The following is a 17,200-nucleotide window of genomic DNA, read 5'->3' as shown; positions in this document are numbered from 1 at the left end:
TTCAGGGGTGTCCCCAAATTTCGGGGGGTGTCCCCAGACTTCGCAGGGTGACCCCAAACTCGGGGGGGTGTCCCCAAAGTCGGGGGGGTCCCAGCACTGGCGCCGTTGGTTCCGCCGGCCCCGGGCAGGGGAGAAAAAGTGGTTCAGGAAGATTTTTGGGGTCCCCTCGAAGGTTTTGGGGTGTCCTCGAACTCGGGGAGTGTCCCCAAACTTTGCAGGGTGACCCCAAACCCAGGGGTTGTCCCCAAATTTCAGGGGGTGTCCCCAAAGTCGGGGGGTCCCGGCAGGGGTGCCGTCAGTTCCGTCGGTTCCGCCAGCCCCGGGCGGGGAAGAAAATGTGGCTGAGGAAGATTTTTGGGGTCCCCCCGAGTGTTTTGGGGTCTCCCCGAGGGTTTTGGGGTGTCCCTAAACTCGGGGAGCGTCCCCAAGCTTTGCAGGGTGTCCCCAAACCCAGGGGGGTGTCCCCAAAATCGGGGGTTCCCAGCACGGGCGCTGTCGGTTCCGTCGGCCCCGGGCAAGGGGGGGGAAAAAGTGGCTGAGAAAGATTTTTGGGGTCTCCCCGAGGGTTTTGGGGTGTCCCTAAACACGGGGAGTGTCCCCAGATTTCAGGGGGTGTCCCCAAACTTTGCAGGGTGACCCCAAACCCAGGGAGTTGTCCTCAAAATCGGGGGTCCCGGCGCCGTCGGTTCCGCCGGCCCCGGGCAAGGGGGGGGGGGGGGAGGAGAAAAAGTGACCGAGGGAGATTTTTGGGGTTCCCCCCCCCCCCCGAGGGTTTTGGGGTCCCCCTCAGGGCACGGTGACGCGGAAGGGGCTGTTGGGGACGTGCTGGTCGCCCCACTTGACGACGAGCAGGTACTCGCCGCGCTCCCGCAGCAGGTAGCCCACGTTGTAGAGTTGGTTGCCCAAGTGCTTCACCACGATCTCCTCGCAGGGGTTGCGGGGGCCCTGCACCCCCACCAGCAGCATGTTGGTCCCTGCGGGGGGGGGGACACGAAGAGGGGGGGTCAGGGGGGGTCCAGGAGGGTCAGGGGGGGTCAGGGGGGTGGGGGGAGCACCCCAAAAATGAGGCGAAGTGGAATAAGGGGGGACGTGAGCGGGGGGTGAGTGGGGGGAGCCGGGACCACGTGGGGGGGTTTGGGGGGACTTGGGACCCCTTGGGGGGGATTTAGGGGGACCTGGGACCCCTTGGGGGGATTTGGGGGGACCTGGGACCCCTTGGGGGGATTTGGGGGTGCCTGGCACCCCTTGGGGGGGTTTGGGGGGACTTGGGACCCCTTGGGAGGGATCTGGGGGGACCTGGGATACCTTGGGGGGGATTTAGGGGGACTTGGGACCCCTTGGGGGGATTTGGGGGGACTTGGGACCCCTTGAGGGGGATCTGGGGGGACCTGGGACCCCTTGGGGGGGATCTGGGATACCTTGGGGGTGGTTTGGGGGAACCTGGGATACCTTGGGGGTGGTTTGGGGGAACCTGGGATACCTTGGCGGGGGGGGTTGGGGGGACCTGGGACACCTTAGGGGGGGATTTGGGGGGACCTGGGAAACTTGGGGGGAAACTGGGGGGACCTGGGATACCTTAGGAGAGGATTTGGGGGCACCTGGGACCCCTTGGGGGGATTTGGAGGGACTTGGGACACCTTGGGGGGGATTTGGGGGGACCTGGGGGGTATCTGGGGGGGTCTTGGGCACCTGGGACACCTTGGGAGGGGATCTGGGGGGACCTGGGATACCTTGGGGGGGGGTTGGGGGGACTTGGGACACCTTGGGGGGGATTTGGGGGGACCTGGACACCTTAGGGGGTAACTGGGGGGGCCTTGGACACCTGAGGGGGGGATTTGGGGGGAGCTGGGACACCTTGGGGGGGGATTTGGGGGGACCTGGGACAGACTGGGGGGGGGATTTAGGGGTACCTGGGCACCTGGGGGATACCTGGGGGGGTCTTGGACACCTGGGACCCCTTGGGGGAGGATTTGGGGGCACCTGGAACCATTTAAGTTGGGATTTGGGGGTACCTGGGACACCTTGGGGTGGGGGTTGGGGAGGTGACAACAGACACCTGGGGGAGGCCTGGGGGGGTCCCAGGGGGGGGTCAGTGCCCGGGCAGGGGGTGTTGGGGGGTCAGTGCCCGGGCAGGGGGTGTTGGGGGGCTCAGTGCCCAGGCAGGGGGGGGTCAGTGCCTGGGCAGGGGGAGGTGTTGGGGTGGTCAGTGCCCAGGCAGGGGGGGTTCTGGACAGGCAGGGGTGTCCTGGGGGGCTCAGTGCCCGGGCAGGAGGGTCCCTGGGGGGTCAGTGACCAGGCAGAGGGGTCCCTGGGGGGTCAGTGACCAGGCAGAGGGGTCCCTGGGGGCTCAGTGCCCGGGCAGGGGGGTCCCTGGGGGGTCAGTGCCCGGGCAGGGGGGTCCCTGGGGGGTCAGTGCCCAGGCAGAGGGGTCCCTGGGGGGTCAGTGCCCAGGCAGAGGGGTCCCTGGGGGGTCAGTGCCCGGGCAGGGGGGTCCCTGGGGGGTCAGTGCCCGGGCAGGGGGGTGTTGGTGGGGGGTCAGTGCCCAGGCAGGGGGCGTTGGGTGGTCAGTGCCTGGGCAGGGGGGGGTGTTGGGGGGTCAGTGCCCAGGCAGGGGTGTCCCAGGGGGCTCAGTGCCCAGGCAGGGGGTCCCAGGGGGGTCAGTGCCCAGGCAGGGGGGGTTTTGGGGTGGTCAGTGCCCGGGCAGGGGGGGTTTTGGGGTGGTCAGTGCCCAGGCAGGGGGTCCCAGGGGGCTCAGTGCCCGGGCAGGGGGGGTTTTGGGGGCACCCACCGGCCTTGCTGCAGTCGACGGTGAAGGAGTTCTTCTGGCCCACGAAGCCCTTGCTGAGCCCCAGCCCTTTGGCCACCACCTTGGAGGCGTCGCAGAACTTGGGGGGCCCCCCCAGGGGGGCTCCCCCGGTGCTGGGGGTGGTCGTGGCCCCCCCGGGCTCGGCACGAACCCCCCCCGAGTCCACGAGCACCGAGGAGCTCTCGCGGAGGCTGTGGCTGCTCACCAGGCGGGGCCCTGGGGGACACCCCAAAATCAGGGGCCTGAACCCCAAAATAACAGCCCTGAACCTCAAAAACACAGCCCTGAACCCTGAAATAACAGCCCTGAACCCTGAAATAACAGCCCTGAACCCCAAAAACACGGCTCTGAACCCCCCGCACCGAGGAGCTCTCAGGGGGGCTGTGGCTGCTCACCAGGCGGGGCCCTGGGGGACACCCCAAAATCAGGGGCCTGAACCCCAAAATAACAGCCCTGAACCCTGAAATAACAGCCCTGAACCCCAAAAACACGGCTCTGAACCCCCAGCACTGAGGAGCTCTCACGGAGGCTGTGGCTGCTCACCAGGTGGGGCCCTGGGGGCACACCCCAAAATCAGGGGGCTGAACCCCAAAATAACAGCCCTGAACCCCAAAATAACAGCCCTGAACCCTGAGATAACAGCCCTGAACCCCAAAAACACGGCTCTGAACCCCAAAAACACGGCTCTGAACCCCCCGCACCGAGGAGCTCTCGCGGAGGCTGTGGCTGCTCACCAGGCGGGGTCGTGGGGGCACACCCCAAAATCAGGGGCCTGAACCCCCAAAATCCCCCCAGCCCCCCCCCAAACCACCCCCAGCCCCCCCTCACCAGTGATCTTGGCCTTGAAGGGGCTGCCCACGATGTGGTGGGGACCCCATAAACCCCTCAAATCCCCCTCAATACCCCCCCAAACACCCCCAGACCCCCCCTAAAGCCCCCCAGAACACCCCCAGAACCCCCCAAACCGCCCCCCAGCCCCTCTCACCGGTGATCTTGGCCTTGAAGGGGCTGCCCACGATGTGGTGGGGACCCCATAAACCCCTCAAATCCCCCCCAAACCTCCCAGAACCCCCTCAACACCCCCCCAAACCCCCCTCTCACCAGTGATCTTGGCCTTGAAGGGGCTGCCCACGATGTGGTGGGGCCCCCCGAATTTGATGGCGATGAGGTAACTGCCGGGGGCCATGGGCGTGTAGGTGACCCGGAAGCCCTCGGGGCACTCGTGGCACTCCATGGTCACCTTGGAGGGGCCCTCGATGGTCACGGCCAGAGCGCCCGGGCCCGCCTTGGACGTGTTCACCACGAACTCCGCGGGAGAGCCTGGTCAGGGGGGCACAGGGGGCTCAGGGACCCCCCCGGAGGGACCCCCGATCCCAGGGAGGGACCCCAATCCCACAGAGGGACCCCAATCCCATGGGGTTCATCCAGAACCCTTCTGAGACCCCCTAAATCCCACAGAGAGACTCCCAATCCCACAGAGGGACCCCAATCCCACAGAGGGACCCCGGATCCCACAGAGGGACCCCAATCCCAGGGGGTTCATCCAGAACCCTTCTGAGACCCCCCAGATCCCACAGAGAGACCCCAATCCCAGGGGGTTCATCCAGAACCCTTCTGAGACCCCCCAAATCCCACAGAGAGACCCCAATCTCATGGGGTTCATCCCAAACCCCCAGAGTCCACAGGTCCGCCTTGGACGTGTTCACCACGAACTCCGCGGGAGAGCCTGGTCAGGGGGGCACACGGGGCTCAGGGACCCCCCCTGGAGGGACCCCAGATCCCAGAGAGGGACCCCAATCCCACAGAGGGACCCCAATCCCATGGGGTTCATCCAGAACCCTTCTGATACCCCCCAAATCCCAGAGAGGGACCCCAATCCCAGAGGGAACCCCATGGGGTTCATCCCGACCCCGCAGAGCCCCCGGGCCCACCCCGGTCGTGTTCACCATGAACTCCATGGGGGAGCCCGGGCGGGGGGCACAGGACCCTGGCCTGTCCCTGTTCCCCCTGTGCCCCCCCCATTTTCTAGTACCCCCCGTGCCCCCCTCAATGCCCCCCTCAATGCCCCCAGTACCTGTGGTGCCCCCCTCCAGGCTGGGTCCATAGGTAGGCCAACACCAGCCCGGGGTCTCCAGCCCACCCCAGTTCCCCCCATATCCCATTGCCCTCCATACTCTGGTACCCTCCACACCCCCTTATCCCTTGGTACCCCCCGTGCCCCCCTCGATGCCCCCTGTGCCCCCCATACCTGTGGTGCCCCCCTCCAGGCCGGGCCTGTAGGCCGACACCAGCCCGGGGTCTCCGGCCTGTCCCAGTTCCCCCCATCCCCTGGTACCCCCCATCCCCTGGTACCCCCCATACCCCTGGTACCCCTGGTACCCCCCATCCCCTGGTACCCCCATGCCTCCCCCATTCCCTCATGCCCCCCTCAATGCCCCCCTTGATGCCCCCAATACCTGTGGTGTCCCCCTCCAAGCCAGGCCCGTAGGCCGACACGAGCCCGGGGTCTCCGGCCTGTCCAAGTTCCCCCCATGCCCCCCATATCCCATTGCCCCCCCATACACCTGGAACGCCCCATACCCTGGTACCCCCATACCCCCCCAATCCCCTGGTACCCCCTGTGCCCCCCTCAATACCCCCCATGCCCCCAGTACCTGTGGTGCCCCCCTCGAGGTCAGGCCCGTAGGCCAACACCAGCCCGGGGTCTCCGGCCTGTCCCAGTTCCCCCCATCCCCCTGGTACCCCCCATGACCCCCCCATTCCCTCGTGCCCCCCTCAATGCCCCCCTCGATGCCCCCCATACCTGTGGTGCCCCCCTCCAGGCCAGGCCCGTAGGTCGACACGAGTCCGGGGTCTCCGGCCTGTCCCGGTTCTCCCCGTGCCCCCCATATCCCATTGCCCCCTGTACCCCTGGAACCCCCCCCCATATCCTGGTACCCCCCATACTCCCTCCATCCCCTAGTACCCCCTGTGCCCCCCTCAATACCCCCCATGCCCCCCATACCTGTGGTGCCCCCCTCCAGGCCAGGCCCATAGGCCGACACCAGCCTGGGGTCTCCAGCCTGTCCCAGTTCCCCCCATCCCCTCGTACCCCCCATACCCCTGGTACCCCTCGTGTCCCCCTCAATGCCCCCCTTGATGCCCCCAATACCTGTGGTGCCCCCCTCGAGGTCGGGCCCATAGGCCGACACCAGCCCGGGGTCTCCGGCCTGTCCCAGTTTCACCCCTGCCCCCCCTATCCCATTGCCCCCCATCCCCCTGGAACCCCCCATCCCCTGGTACCCCCCATAGCCCTGGTACCCCCCGTGCCCCCCATACCTGTGGTGCCCCCCTCGAGGCCGGGCCCGTAGGCCGACACGAGCCCGGGGTCTCCGGCCTGTCCCGGTTCCCCCACTCGGACCTTGAAGGGGCTCCCGGGAATGTGGGACCCCTCGAACTTGACGTCGATGGAGTAGACGCCGTTCTCCCGCGGGATGAAGCGCACGGCGTACTTGTCTGGGGGAAAAGGGGGGGTCGGGGGGGTCAGAGGGAACCCCAAAATCCTGCATTGACCCCCCAAAATCCTGCACTGCCCCCCTGACACCCCCCGACCTCACCCTGATCCCCCCCAGAGCCCCCCAAACCCCGCGGGATGAACCACACAATGTACTTGTCTGGGGGAAAAGGGGGGGTCGGGGGGGTCAGTGGGGCCCCCAAAACCTCCACAGCCCCCCAAAATCCTGCACTGATCCCCCTGAGAGCCCCCAACCCCACCCTGAACCCACCCCGATCCCCCCAAACCCTGTGGGATGAACGGCACAGTGCACTTGTCTGGGGGAAAAGAGGGGGCTGGGGGGGCCCCCAAAACCTCCACGGCCCCCCAGAATCCTGCACTGCTCTCTGAGAGCCCCCAACCCCACCCTGATCCCCCCAAACCCCGCAGGATGAACGGCACAGTGCACTTGTCTGGGGGCAGGGGGTAAAGGGGGGGTCAGGGGGTCCCCCAAAACCCTGCACTGACCCCCCAAAATCCTGCACTGCCCCCCCTGAGAGCCTCCAACCCCACCCTGATCCCCCCAAACCCCGCGGGATGAACCACACAATGTACTTGTCTGGGGGAAAAGGGGGGCTCAGAGGGACACCCAAAACTTTCCCAGCCCCCCAAAATCCTGCACTGATCCCCCTGAGAGCCCCCAACCCCACCCTGAACCCGCCCTGATCCCCCCAAACCCCACGGGATGAACTTGTCTGGTGGAAAAGGGGGGAAAAGGGGGGTCAGGGGGACCCCCAAAACCCTGCACTGCCCCCCTGACACTCCCCAAACCCGGGGCAGGTTTTGGGGTGTCCTTGAGGGGGTCCCTCAGGTTTTGGGGTGTCCCTTCACCTTCAGTGACCCCGGAGATGTGACACAGCCCCACAGCTCCCGAGGGACTGTGCACTTTGGGGGGGGAATGGGGCAGGTTTTGGGGATCCACAGAGGGACAGGGCAGGTTTTTGGGCGTCCCTCAGGTTTTGGGGTGTCTCTGGGTGGACCCTCAGGTTTTGGGGTGCCCCCTCGCCCTAAGTGACCTCGGAGATGTGACACAGCCCCACAGCTCCTGAGGCACGAGGCTCTTTGGGGTGGGGATGGGGCAGGTTTCGGGGTCTCCCCCGGGGCAATGGTGACTCCCAGAGGGACGGGGCAGGTTTTGGGGGGTCCCCGTAGGATGGGGTAGTTTTTGGGGTGTCCCCGGGGTGTCCCCTCACCTTCAGTGACCTCGGAGATGTGACACTCCTCCACAGCTCCCGAGGGACTGTGCACTTTGGCGTCCAGGGCTCCCTTGGCCCCGTTGAGGCTGACGGCGAACGACGCCGGCTGGTGAACCTTGAGCCCCGACTCCTGGGGGGGGGACACGTCAGCCCCCGCGCCGGGGGGACCCCCAAACCCGGGCTGGGACCCCCAAACCCGGGGTGGGACCCCCAAACCCGGGTTGGGACCCCCAAACCCAGGGCGGGACCCCCAAACCCCAGGTGGGACCCCCAAACCCAGGGCAGGACCCCCAAACCCAGGGCAGGACCCCCAAACCCGGGCTGGGACCTCCAAACCCGAGGTGGGACTCCCAAACCTGGGCTGGGACCCCCAACCCCAGGGCGGGACCCCCAAACCCGAGGTGGGACTCCCAAACCTGAGGTGGAACCCCCAAACTCGGGCTGGGACCTCCAAACCCGAGGTGGGACCCCCAAACCCGGGTTGGGACTCCCAAACCCAGGGCAGGACCCCCAAACCCGAGGTGGGACCCCCAAACCCGGGTTGGGACCCCCAAATCCAGGGCAGGACCCCCAAACCCGGGGCAGGACCTCCAAACCCGGGCTGGGACCCCCAAACCCGGGCTGGGACCCCCAACCCCAGGGCAGGACCCCCAAACCCTGGTCAGGACCCCCAACCCCAGGGCAGGATCCCCAAACCCAGGGCAGGACCCCCAAACCCGGGTTGGGACCCCCAAACCCGGGATGGGACCCCCAAACCTGGGGCAGGACCCCCAAACCCGGGTCAGGACCCCCAAACCCGAGGTGGGACCCCCAAACCCGAGGTGGGACCCCCAAGCCCGGGATGGGACCCCCAAACCTGGGGCGGGACCCCCAACCCCCCAGCACAGCCCCCCCCCCCCCAGGGACCCCCCAAGTGCAGCCCCAACCCCCACCCTGGGCACCCTCGGGGGGGGGGGTTTGGGGACCCCCCAAAAGGATCTGAGGGGGGTCCTGCACCCCAAAATCTGAGGGGGGGGTGTGGGTTATGGCAGAAGCCCACCCTGGATAACCCGGGGGGGGGGGTGGACACCCCCAAATCCTTACCCTGAAAAAGCCCAGGGGGGTGAACACCCCCAAAAACCCACCCATCCACCCCAAAATGATTTAGGGGTGGCACCCCCAAAACTCTCACCCCAAAGATCCCGAGGGGAAGGGGAGGGGGGGAATGAACAACCCCCAAAAATCCCCCACCCCAAATAACCCCAGGGGGTGGGACCCCAAAACTCTCACCCCAAAGATCCCATGGGGGGGAAGGGGGAGGGAAATGAACACCCCCCAAAAACCCCCCACCCCAAATCATTTCGGGGTGGGACCCTAAAATTCTCCACCCCAAAAATTCGGGGGAGGGGGGGTGTGTGGGTGGATACCCTGAAATCTCCATCCCAAATATTTCAAGGGGATGGAGACCCCCCCAAAAAATCCTCACCCCAAATACCCGGGGGGGGGGATTCACCCCCCAACCTAAACCCCCCCAAATACCCTGAGGGAGGTCCCTGAACCCGAAATTCTTCCCCCCACAGGAGGCATCTGCCCCCCAAAATCCACACCTGGGGAGGGGGAAACCCCCAGGGAGACCCCGACCCCAAAACACTGAGGGGGGGGAACCCCCACCCCCCGATTTTGGGGACACCCCCCCCCCCCAGAGGCAGGGAGAGGTTTGGGGGGTCCGGGGGGTCCCCGGGGGGGTTTGGGGGGTCCCCACTTACCTGCGGGGGGTCAGGGGGGGTTTGCCGGGGGCGAGCGGGGGGTCCCGGGCCCCCCGATTTTGGGGGGCAGGGGTTGGGGGCCGCTCGGCCCCGGCAAAGCCCCCCCTGGCCCGGGGCTGTCCCATAGCCTTTATCAGAGACACGAGAGAGACCCCAAACCCCGGGGGGGCAGGGCCAGCACAGCCACCCCAAACACTCAGCTGGCACCCCAAAATGGGTTACTGACCCCAAACACTCAGCTGGCACCCCAAAACTGACCCCAAAATGGGTTACTGACCCCAAACACTCAGCTGGCACCCCAAAATGGGTTACTGACCCCAAACACTCAGCTAGTACCCCAAAACTGACCCCAAAATGGGTTACTGACCCCAAACACTCAGCTGGCACCCCAAAACTGACCCCAAAATGGGTTACTGACCCCAAACACTCAGCTGGCACCCCAAAACTGACCCCAAAATGGGTTACTGACCCCAAACACTCAGCTAGCACCCCAAAACTGACCCCAAAATGGGTTACTGACCCCAAAACTGAGCTGCTCATCCCACAGCTGAGCTATCACCCCAAAACTGCATTACTGACCCCAAAAACTGTTACTGACCCCAAACTTAGCTGCTCACCCCATAACTGCTGCTACAGAGCCCTGAACCCCAAAAAGGGAGCTGCTGACCCCAACCCCACCCCAAACCCCCTCCTGTCACTCCCCTCTGCTCCTAAAGCTCCCCAAACCTCCTCCTATCATTCCCCTCTCCCCCCAAACTCCCTCCTGTCACTTCTCTCTGCCCCCAAACCCCCCCAAAACCCCTCCAACCCCCCTCCTGTCACTCCCCTCTCCCCCCAACCCCCTCCTGCCACTCCCCTCTCCCCTAAACTCCCCCCAAACCCCCCCAAACCTCCTCCTGTCACTCCCCTCTCCCCCCAACCCCCTCCTGCCACTCCCCTCTCCTCTAAACTCCCCCCAAACCTCCTCCTGTCACTCCCCTCTCTCCAAACTCCCTCCTGTCACTCCCCTCTCCCCTTAACTCCCCTCAACCCCCCTCCTGCCACTCCCCTCTCCCCCAAACTCCTCCCAACCCCCCTCCTGCCACTCCCCTCTCTCCAACCCCCCTCCTGTCACTCCCCTCTCTCCAAACTCCCTCCTGTCACTCCCCTCTCCCCTAAACTCCCCCCAACCCCCCCCCCAACCCCCCCCAAACCTCCTCCTGTCACTCCCCTCTCCCCAAACTCCCTCCTGTCACTCCCCTCTCCCCAAACTCCCTCCTGTCACTCCCCTCTCCCCTAAACTCCCCCAAACCCCCTCCTGTCACTCCCCTCTCCTCAAACCCCCTCCTGTCACTCCCCTCTCCTCAAACCCCCTCCTGTCACTCCCCTCTCCCCAATCCCCTCCTGTCACTCCCCTCTCCCCAAACCCCCTCCTGTCACTCCCCTCTCCCCAGTCCCCTCCTGTCCCTCCCCTGTGCCCCCCGTGCTGCGCTGGCCCGCTGCCCCCGTGCCGGGGGGCGTTTGGGGGTCTCCAGGTGCCTCACCTGAAGGCTACAGACAGTGAGGCGCCGGGCGGCGTCGCAGGGGGTCGTGGCCGTCACCACGAACGGGCTCTCGGGGATGTGCTCGTCGTTGAACTTCACCGACACCTCGTAGTCCCCTGGGGGGCACGGCGGGGTCAGGGGGGGCACGGAGACCCCCGGAGACCCCCCAGAGACCCCCAAAACCTCCCCAGAGCCCCCCAGCCCATCCTGCAGGAGAGCGGGGTCAAGGGGGGCCCGGAGACCCCCAGAGACCCCCCAGAACCCATCCTGAGGGACAGTGGGGTCGGGGGGCCAGAGAGACCCCCAAGAGACCCCCAGAACCTCCCCAGAGACCCCGAGTCCATCCTGTAGGAGAACAGGGTCAAGGGGGAGCACAGAGACCCCCCAGAGCCCCCAAGCCCATCCTGCAGGAGAGTGGGGTCAAGGGAGGCACGGAGACCCCCGGAGACCCCCCAGAACCTCCTGAACCCACCCTGAGGGACAGTGGGGTTGTGGGGGGGCACAGAGACATCCAGAGACCCCCCGGAACCCCCTCAGAGACCCCTGAACCCACCCTGAGGGACAGTGGGGTCGGGGGGCCACAGAGACCCCCAGAGACCCCCAGAACCTCCCCAGAGCCCCCCAGCCCATCCTGCAGGAGAGTGGGGTCAAGGGGGGGCACAGAGACCCCCGGAGACCCCCCAGAGCCCCTTGAACCCACCCTGAGGGACAGCAGGGTCAGGGGGACACAGAGACCCCCCCAGAGACCCCCAAAACCTCCCCAGAGCCCCCCAGCCCATCTTGCAGGAGAGCAGGGTCAGGGGGGCACAGAGACCCCTAGAGACCCCCCCCAGAGACCCCTGAACCCACCCTGAGGGACAGTGGGGCCAGGGGGGGACACAGAGACCCACGGAGACCCACAGAGACCCCCAGAACCTCCTGAACCCACCCTCCCAGACAGTAGGGTCAGGGGGGCACAGAGACCCCCAAACCTGCCCTGGGGGTACGGCAGGGTCAGGGGGGCACACAGAGACCCCCAGAGACATCCAGAGCCCCTTGAACCCACCCTGTGGGACAGCGGGGTCAGGGGGGAGCACGGAGACCCCCAGAGACCCCCCAGAACCTCCTGAACCCACCCTGAGGGACAGTGGGGTCAGGCGGGGGGGCACAGAGACATCCAGAGACCCCCAGAACCTCCCCAGAACCCACCCTGCGGGACAGTGGGGTTGGGGGGCCACAGAGACCCCCGAGACCCCCAGAACCTCCCCAGAGCCCCCCAGCCCATCCTGCAGGAGAGTGGGGTCAAGGGGGGGCACAGAGACCCCCTGGAGACCCCCCAGAGACCCCCAAAACCTCCCCAGAGCCCCAGAGCCCATCCTGCAGGAGACCGGGGTCAGGGAGGAGCACAGAGACCCCCGGAGACCCCCAGAACCTCCCCAGAGCCCCCCAGCCCATCCTGCAGGAGAGTGGGGTCAACGGGGGGCACAGAGACCCCCAGAGACCCCCCAGAGACCCCCAAAACCTCCCCAGAGCCCCCGAGCCCATCCTGCAGGAGAGCGGGGTCAAGGGAGGCACGGAGACCCCCAGAACCTCCTGAACCCACCCTGAGGGACAGTGGGGTCAGGGGGGGGTATGGAGACCCCCAGAGACCCCCAAAACCTCCCCAGAGCCCCCGAGCCCATCCTGTAGGAGAGCGGGGTCAGGGGGGCACAGAGACCCCCGGAGACACTCAGAGACACCCAGAGCCCCCCAAAACCACCCTGTGGCACAGTGGGGTCAGGGGGGCACAGAGACCCCCAGAACCCACCCTGTGATACAATGGGGTCGGGGGGGCATGGAGACCCCAGAGACCCCCAGAGACCCTCAAACCCAGCCCGAGGGATTGAGGGGAGTCCCAGAGCCCCCCAAACCCACCCTGTGGGACAGTGGGGTCAGGGGGGGCACAGGGAGACCCCCGGAGACCCCCAGAACCGTCACCGAGTCCCCTGAACCCACCCTGAGGGACAGCAGGGTCAGGGGGGCACAGAGACCCCCAGAGACCCCCCAGAGACATCCACAGACCCCCAAATCTGCCCTGAGGGACAGCGGGGTCAGGGGGGCACAGAGAGATCCCCAGAGACCCCCGAACCCATGCTGGGGGACAGCAGGACTGGGGGGGGGCCACAGAGACCCCCCCCAGAGCCCCCCAAACCCACCCTGTGATACAGTGGGGCCAGGGGGGCACAGAGAGACCCCCAGAGACCCCCAGAGACATCCACAGACCCCCAAATCTGCTCTGAGGGACAGCGGGGTCAGGGGGCCACAGAGACCCCCAGAACCCACACTGGGGGACAGTAGAACCCCCAGATCCCCCCCATGTTCCCCCCCGAAGCCCCCCCCGTGCCCCCCAAACCCCTCACCGGGTTCCTGCACGACGTAGGAGACCCCGCAGGACCCGTCCTTGCGATCCTCGAAGGCGATCTCGGCCTTGCTGGGCCCCTCCACGGCGATGGAGAGACCCCCGGCCCCCGCCTCGCGCGTCCAGATGCTGAACTCGGCTGGGGGGGCACAAAAAGGGGGGTCAGGGCACCCCAAAAGGGGCTGGGACCCCCAAAACCGCCCCAGAACCCCCCAGAACTGCCCCTGGAACCCCCCCGATCCCACAGCGATGCAGAGACCCCCGGTCACCACCTCACACACCCAGATGCTGAACTCGGCTGGGGAGGGGGGGAAAAGGGGGGGTCAGGGCATCCCAAAAGGGGTTGGGACCCCCAAAACCGCCCCTGAACCCCCAAAACTGCCCCTGAGCCCCCCAATCCAAGGGAAGTCCCTCAAATCCCTCCCTGACCCCCAGTCCCCGTTTTGCACATCCAGATGCTGAACTCGGCTGGGGGGTGGGAAAAGGGGGGGTCAGGGCATCCCAAAAGGGGCTGGGACCCCCAAAACTGCCCCAGAACCCCCCAAAACTGCCCCTGGAACCCCCAAAATCGCCCCGGAACCCCCCGATCCAGGGGAAGCCCCTCAAATCCCTCCCTGACCCCCAGACCCTGCTTTGCACATCCAGATGCTGAACTCGGCCGGGGGGTGGGAAAAGGGGGGGGGTCAGGGCACCCCAAAAGGGGTTGGGACCCCCAAAATGACCCCTGAACCCCCAAAACTGCCCTGGAACCCCCCGACCCCACAGCAATGGAGAGACCCCCGGCCTCTCCCTCACACGCCCAGATGCTGAACTCAGATTTTAGGATGCCCTGGTCATTTTTAGGATGCCCTGGCCGGTTTTGGGGTGTCCCAGCTCATTTTTGAGGTGCCCCAGCTCAGTTTTGGGGTTTCCCAGCTCAGTTTTGGGGCTCTCACCTGGCACTCCAGCCTCAGGCAGGTTTGGGGTGCCCGGGGGGTCAGTTTTTGGGATTCCCTGGTTGTTTTTGGGGTGTTCCAGCTCAGTTTTGGGGTCACTTTGGGCTCTCATCTGGCACTCCAGCCTCAGCGCGCTCCAGCCCCGGGAAGGTTTGGGGTGCCCAGAGTCAGTTTTTGGCATTCCCTGGTTGGTTCCCTGGCTGTTTTTGGGATTCCCTGGCTGTTTTTGGGGTCCCTCAGCTCAGTTTTGGGGTCACTTTGTGCTCTCCCCTGGCACTCCGGCCTCAGGCAGGTTTGGGGTGCCCAGAGTCAGTTTTTGGGACTCCCTGGTTGTTTTTGGGGTGTCCCAGCTCAGTTTTGAGGTGTCCCAGTTCAGTTTTAGGGTCACTTTTAGGGCTCTCACCTGGCACTCCGGCCTCGGGCAGGTTTGGGGTGCCCGGGGGGTCAGTTTTTGGGATTCCCTGGCTGGTTTTGGGGTCCCCCAGCTCTGTTTGGGGCTCTCACCTGGCACTCCGGCCTCAGCACGCTCCAGCCCCGGGAAGGTTTGGGGTGCCTGGGGTCAGTTTTTGGCATTCCCTGGCTGGTTCCCTGGCTGTTTTTGGCATTCCCTGGCTGTTTTTAGGGTGTCCCAGCTCAGTTCTGGGGTGTCCCAGCTCAGTTTTGGGGCTCTCACCTGGCACTCCAGCCTCAGCACCCTCCAGCCCCGGGAAGGTTTGGGGTGCCCGGGGTCAGTTTTTGGCATTCCCTGGCTGGTTCCCTGGCTGTTTTTGGGGTGTCCCAGCTCAGTTTTAGGGTGTCCCAGCTGAGTTTTAGGGTGTCCCAGCTCAGTTTTGGGGCTCTCACCTGGCACTCCAGCCTCAGCACGCTCCAGCCCCGGTCCCCCGGCGCGGACCTTGTGAGCGCCGCCCTCGCCCAGGGGTCCCACGGTGAACTGGAAGGGGCTCCCTGGCACGTGCTGCCCGCGGTCCTTGACGCTCACCGAGTGGGGTCCCGTCTCCTGGGGCACGAAGCGAACCCCGAAGGCCCCCGGGGTGTCCCCGGGCACCACCTGGGCCGGCACCGCCTGCCCCGAGGGCCCCGAGACCTGCGCCGACACCTCCGACACGCTCAGCTCTGGGGGGGAAAGGGGGGGACACGGGGGGGTTATTGGGGGGATCAGGGGGTCATTGGGGGGATGAGGGGGTTACTGGGGGGATCGGGGGGTTATTGGGGGGATCGGGGGGTCATTGGGGGGATCGGGGGGTCATTGGGGGGATGAGGGGGTTATTGGGGGGGCAGGGGGTCACTGGGGGGCTCAGGAGGTTATTGAGGGGCTCAGGGGGTTATTGGGGGGACAGGGGGTCGTCAGGGGGTTCAGGGGGTTATTGGGGGGCTCAGGGGGTCGCTGGAGGGGCAGGGGGTCATTGGGGGGCTCAGGGGGTTATTGAGGGGCTCAGGGGGTTATTGGGGGGACAGGGGGTCACTAGGGGGCTAAGGGGGTCATTGGGGGGCTCAAAGGGTTATAGGGGGGCTCAAAGGGTTATAGGGGGGTTCAGAGGGCCATTGGGGGGCTCAAAGGGTTATAGGGGGGCTCAGGGGGTCATTGGGGGGCTCAAAGGGTTATAGGGGGGCTCAGGGGGTTATTGGGGGGATCAGGGGGTCACTGGGGGGCTGAGGGGGTCATTGGGGGGCTCAAAGGGTTATAGGCGGGCTCAGGGGGTTATTGGGGGGCTCAGGGGGTCATTGGGGGGTTCAAAGGGTTATGGGGGGCTCAGGGGGTCACTGGGGGTCACTGGGAGGACAGGGGATTACTGGGGGGCACAGGGGGTTACTGGGGGTACAGGGGGTCTTTGGGGGCTCAGGGGGTTATTGGGGGGCCCCTCACCAGGCATTTTGAGGCTGAGGTCGCAGGGGGAGCCCACGGTGGCCTCGGGGGGGGCTCTGCGGCGCCGCGTGATGCTCTCGCGGACCCGACCCTCGCCCGTCACCTTCACCGAGAAGGGGCTCCCTGGGGGGACAAGGGGGGGTCACAGGGGGCCCCCAAACCCCTCACAGGACCCCCAAACCTCCCACCCCACCCAGCACCCCCCAAACCCCTACTGGGACCTCCCCAAACCCCTCTGCCCCATCCAGCACTCGACCCGACCCTCGCCCGTCACCTTCACCCAGAAGGGGTTCCCTGGGGAGGGCAAGGGGGGGTCACAGGGGGCCCCCAAACCCCTCACAGGACCCCCAAACCTCCCACCCCACCCAGCACCCCCCAAACTCCTCCTGGGACCCCCCCACCCCTCCCACCCCAAACCCCTCCTGGGACCCCAAAACCCAGCCCCCAGTGCCCCCCAATCCCCCCCAGCCCGCTCCCACTGTGCCCCAGTAACTCCATTTATCCCAGTACACCCCCAGTGCCCCCCAGTGTCCCCAGTGCCCCCCAGTCCTCTCCAGTGCCCCCCGTGTCACTCCCAGTCCTGCTGTCGTCCTCCCCGTCCTCCCAGTGCCCCTCCCCATCCTGTCAGTGCCCCCAGTGCCCCTCCCCATCCTCCCCAGTGCCCGTCCCCATCCTCCCCAGTGCCCCTCCCTGTCCTCCCAGTACTCCCCATTCCTCCCCAGTGTCTCTCCCCATCCTCCCCAGTGCCCCCCCAGTCCTGCTCCCGTCCTCCCAGTCCACCCAGTGCCCCTCCCCGTGCCCCCAGTCCCCCCAGTCCCTCCCAGTGTCCCTCCCCGTGCCCCCAGTGCCCCCCCCAGTCCTGCTCCTGTCCTCCCACTCCACCCAGTGCCCCTCCCCGTGCCCCCAGTGCACCTCGCCATCCCCTCAGTGCCCCTCCCAGTCCTGCTCTCATCCTCTCAGTCCCCCCCAGTCCCTCCCAGTGCCCCTCCCCATGCCTCCAGTCCCTCCCATTGCCCCTCCCCGTGCCCCCAGTGCCCCCCTAGTCCTGCTCCTGTCCTCCCAGTCCACCCAGTGCCCCTCCCCGTGCCCCCAGTCCCTCCCAGTGCCCCTCCCCGTGCCCCCAGTGCCCCCCAGTCCCTCCCACTGCCCCTCCCCGTGCCCCCAGTGCCCCCCAGTCCCTCCCACTGCCCCTCCCCGTGCCCCCAGTGCCCCCCCATCCGCC

At 66.5% G+C, this 17,200-nt stretch overlaps 1 protein-coding gene across 1 annotated transcript; it reads right to left on the bottom strand.

Moving 5' to 3' along the window:
• Nucleotides 1–539: 539 nt before the first annotated feature.
• Nucleotides 540–16,272, bottom strand: LOC116781905 (filamin-B-like; the record flags this gene model as incomplete). Its single annotated transcript, XM_032677707.1, has 10 exons — nt 540–974; nt 2,789–3,022; nt 3,908–4,126; nt 6,125–6,301; nt 7,532–7,664; nt 10,803–10,918; nt 13,181–13,318; nt 14,958–15,227; nt 15,979–16,101; nt 16,210–16,272. Coding segments are annotated over 10 exons (1,661 nt in total), but the record flags the coding sequence as incomplete, so codon positions are not given.
• Between the last annotated feature and the right edge of the window lie 928 nt (nt 16,273–17,200).

Source organism: Chiroxiphia lanceolata, unplaced genomic scaffold, assembly GCF_009829145.1.
Source record: "Chiroxiphia lanceolata isolate bChiLan1 unplaced genomic scaffold, bChiLan1.pri scaffold_88_arrow_ctg1, whole genome shotgun sequence".
Lineage (NCBI taxonomy): Eukaryota > Metazoa > Chordata > Aves > Passeriformes > Pipridae > Chiroxiphia > Chiroxiphia lanceolata.
The sequence above is the reverse complement of the archived record's forward strand: the minus strand, read 5'-3'. Positions and strand labels throughout refer to the sequence as shown.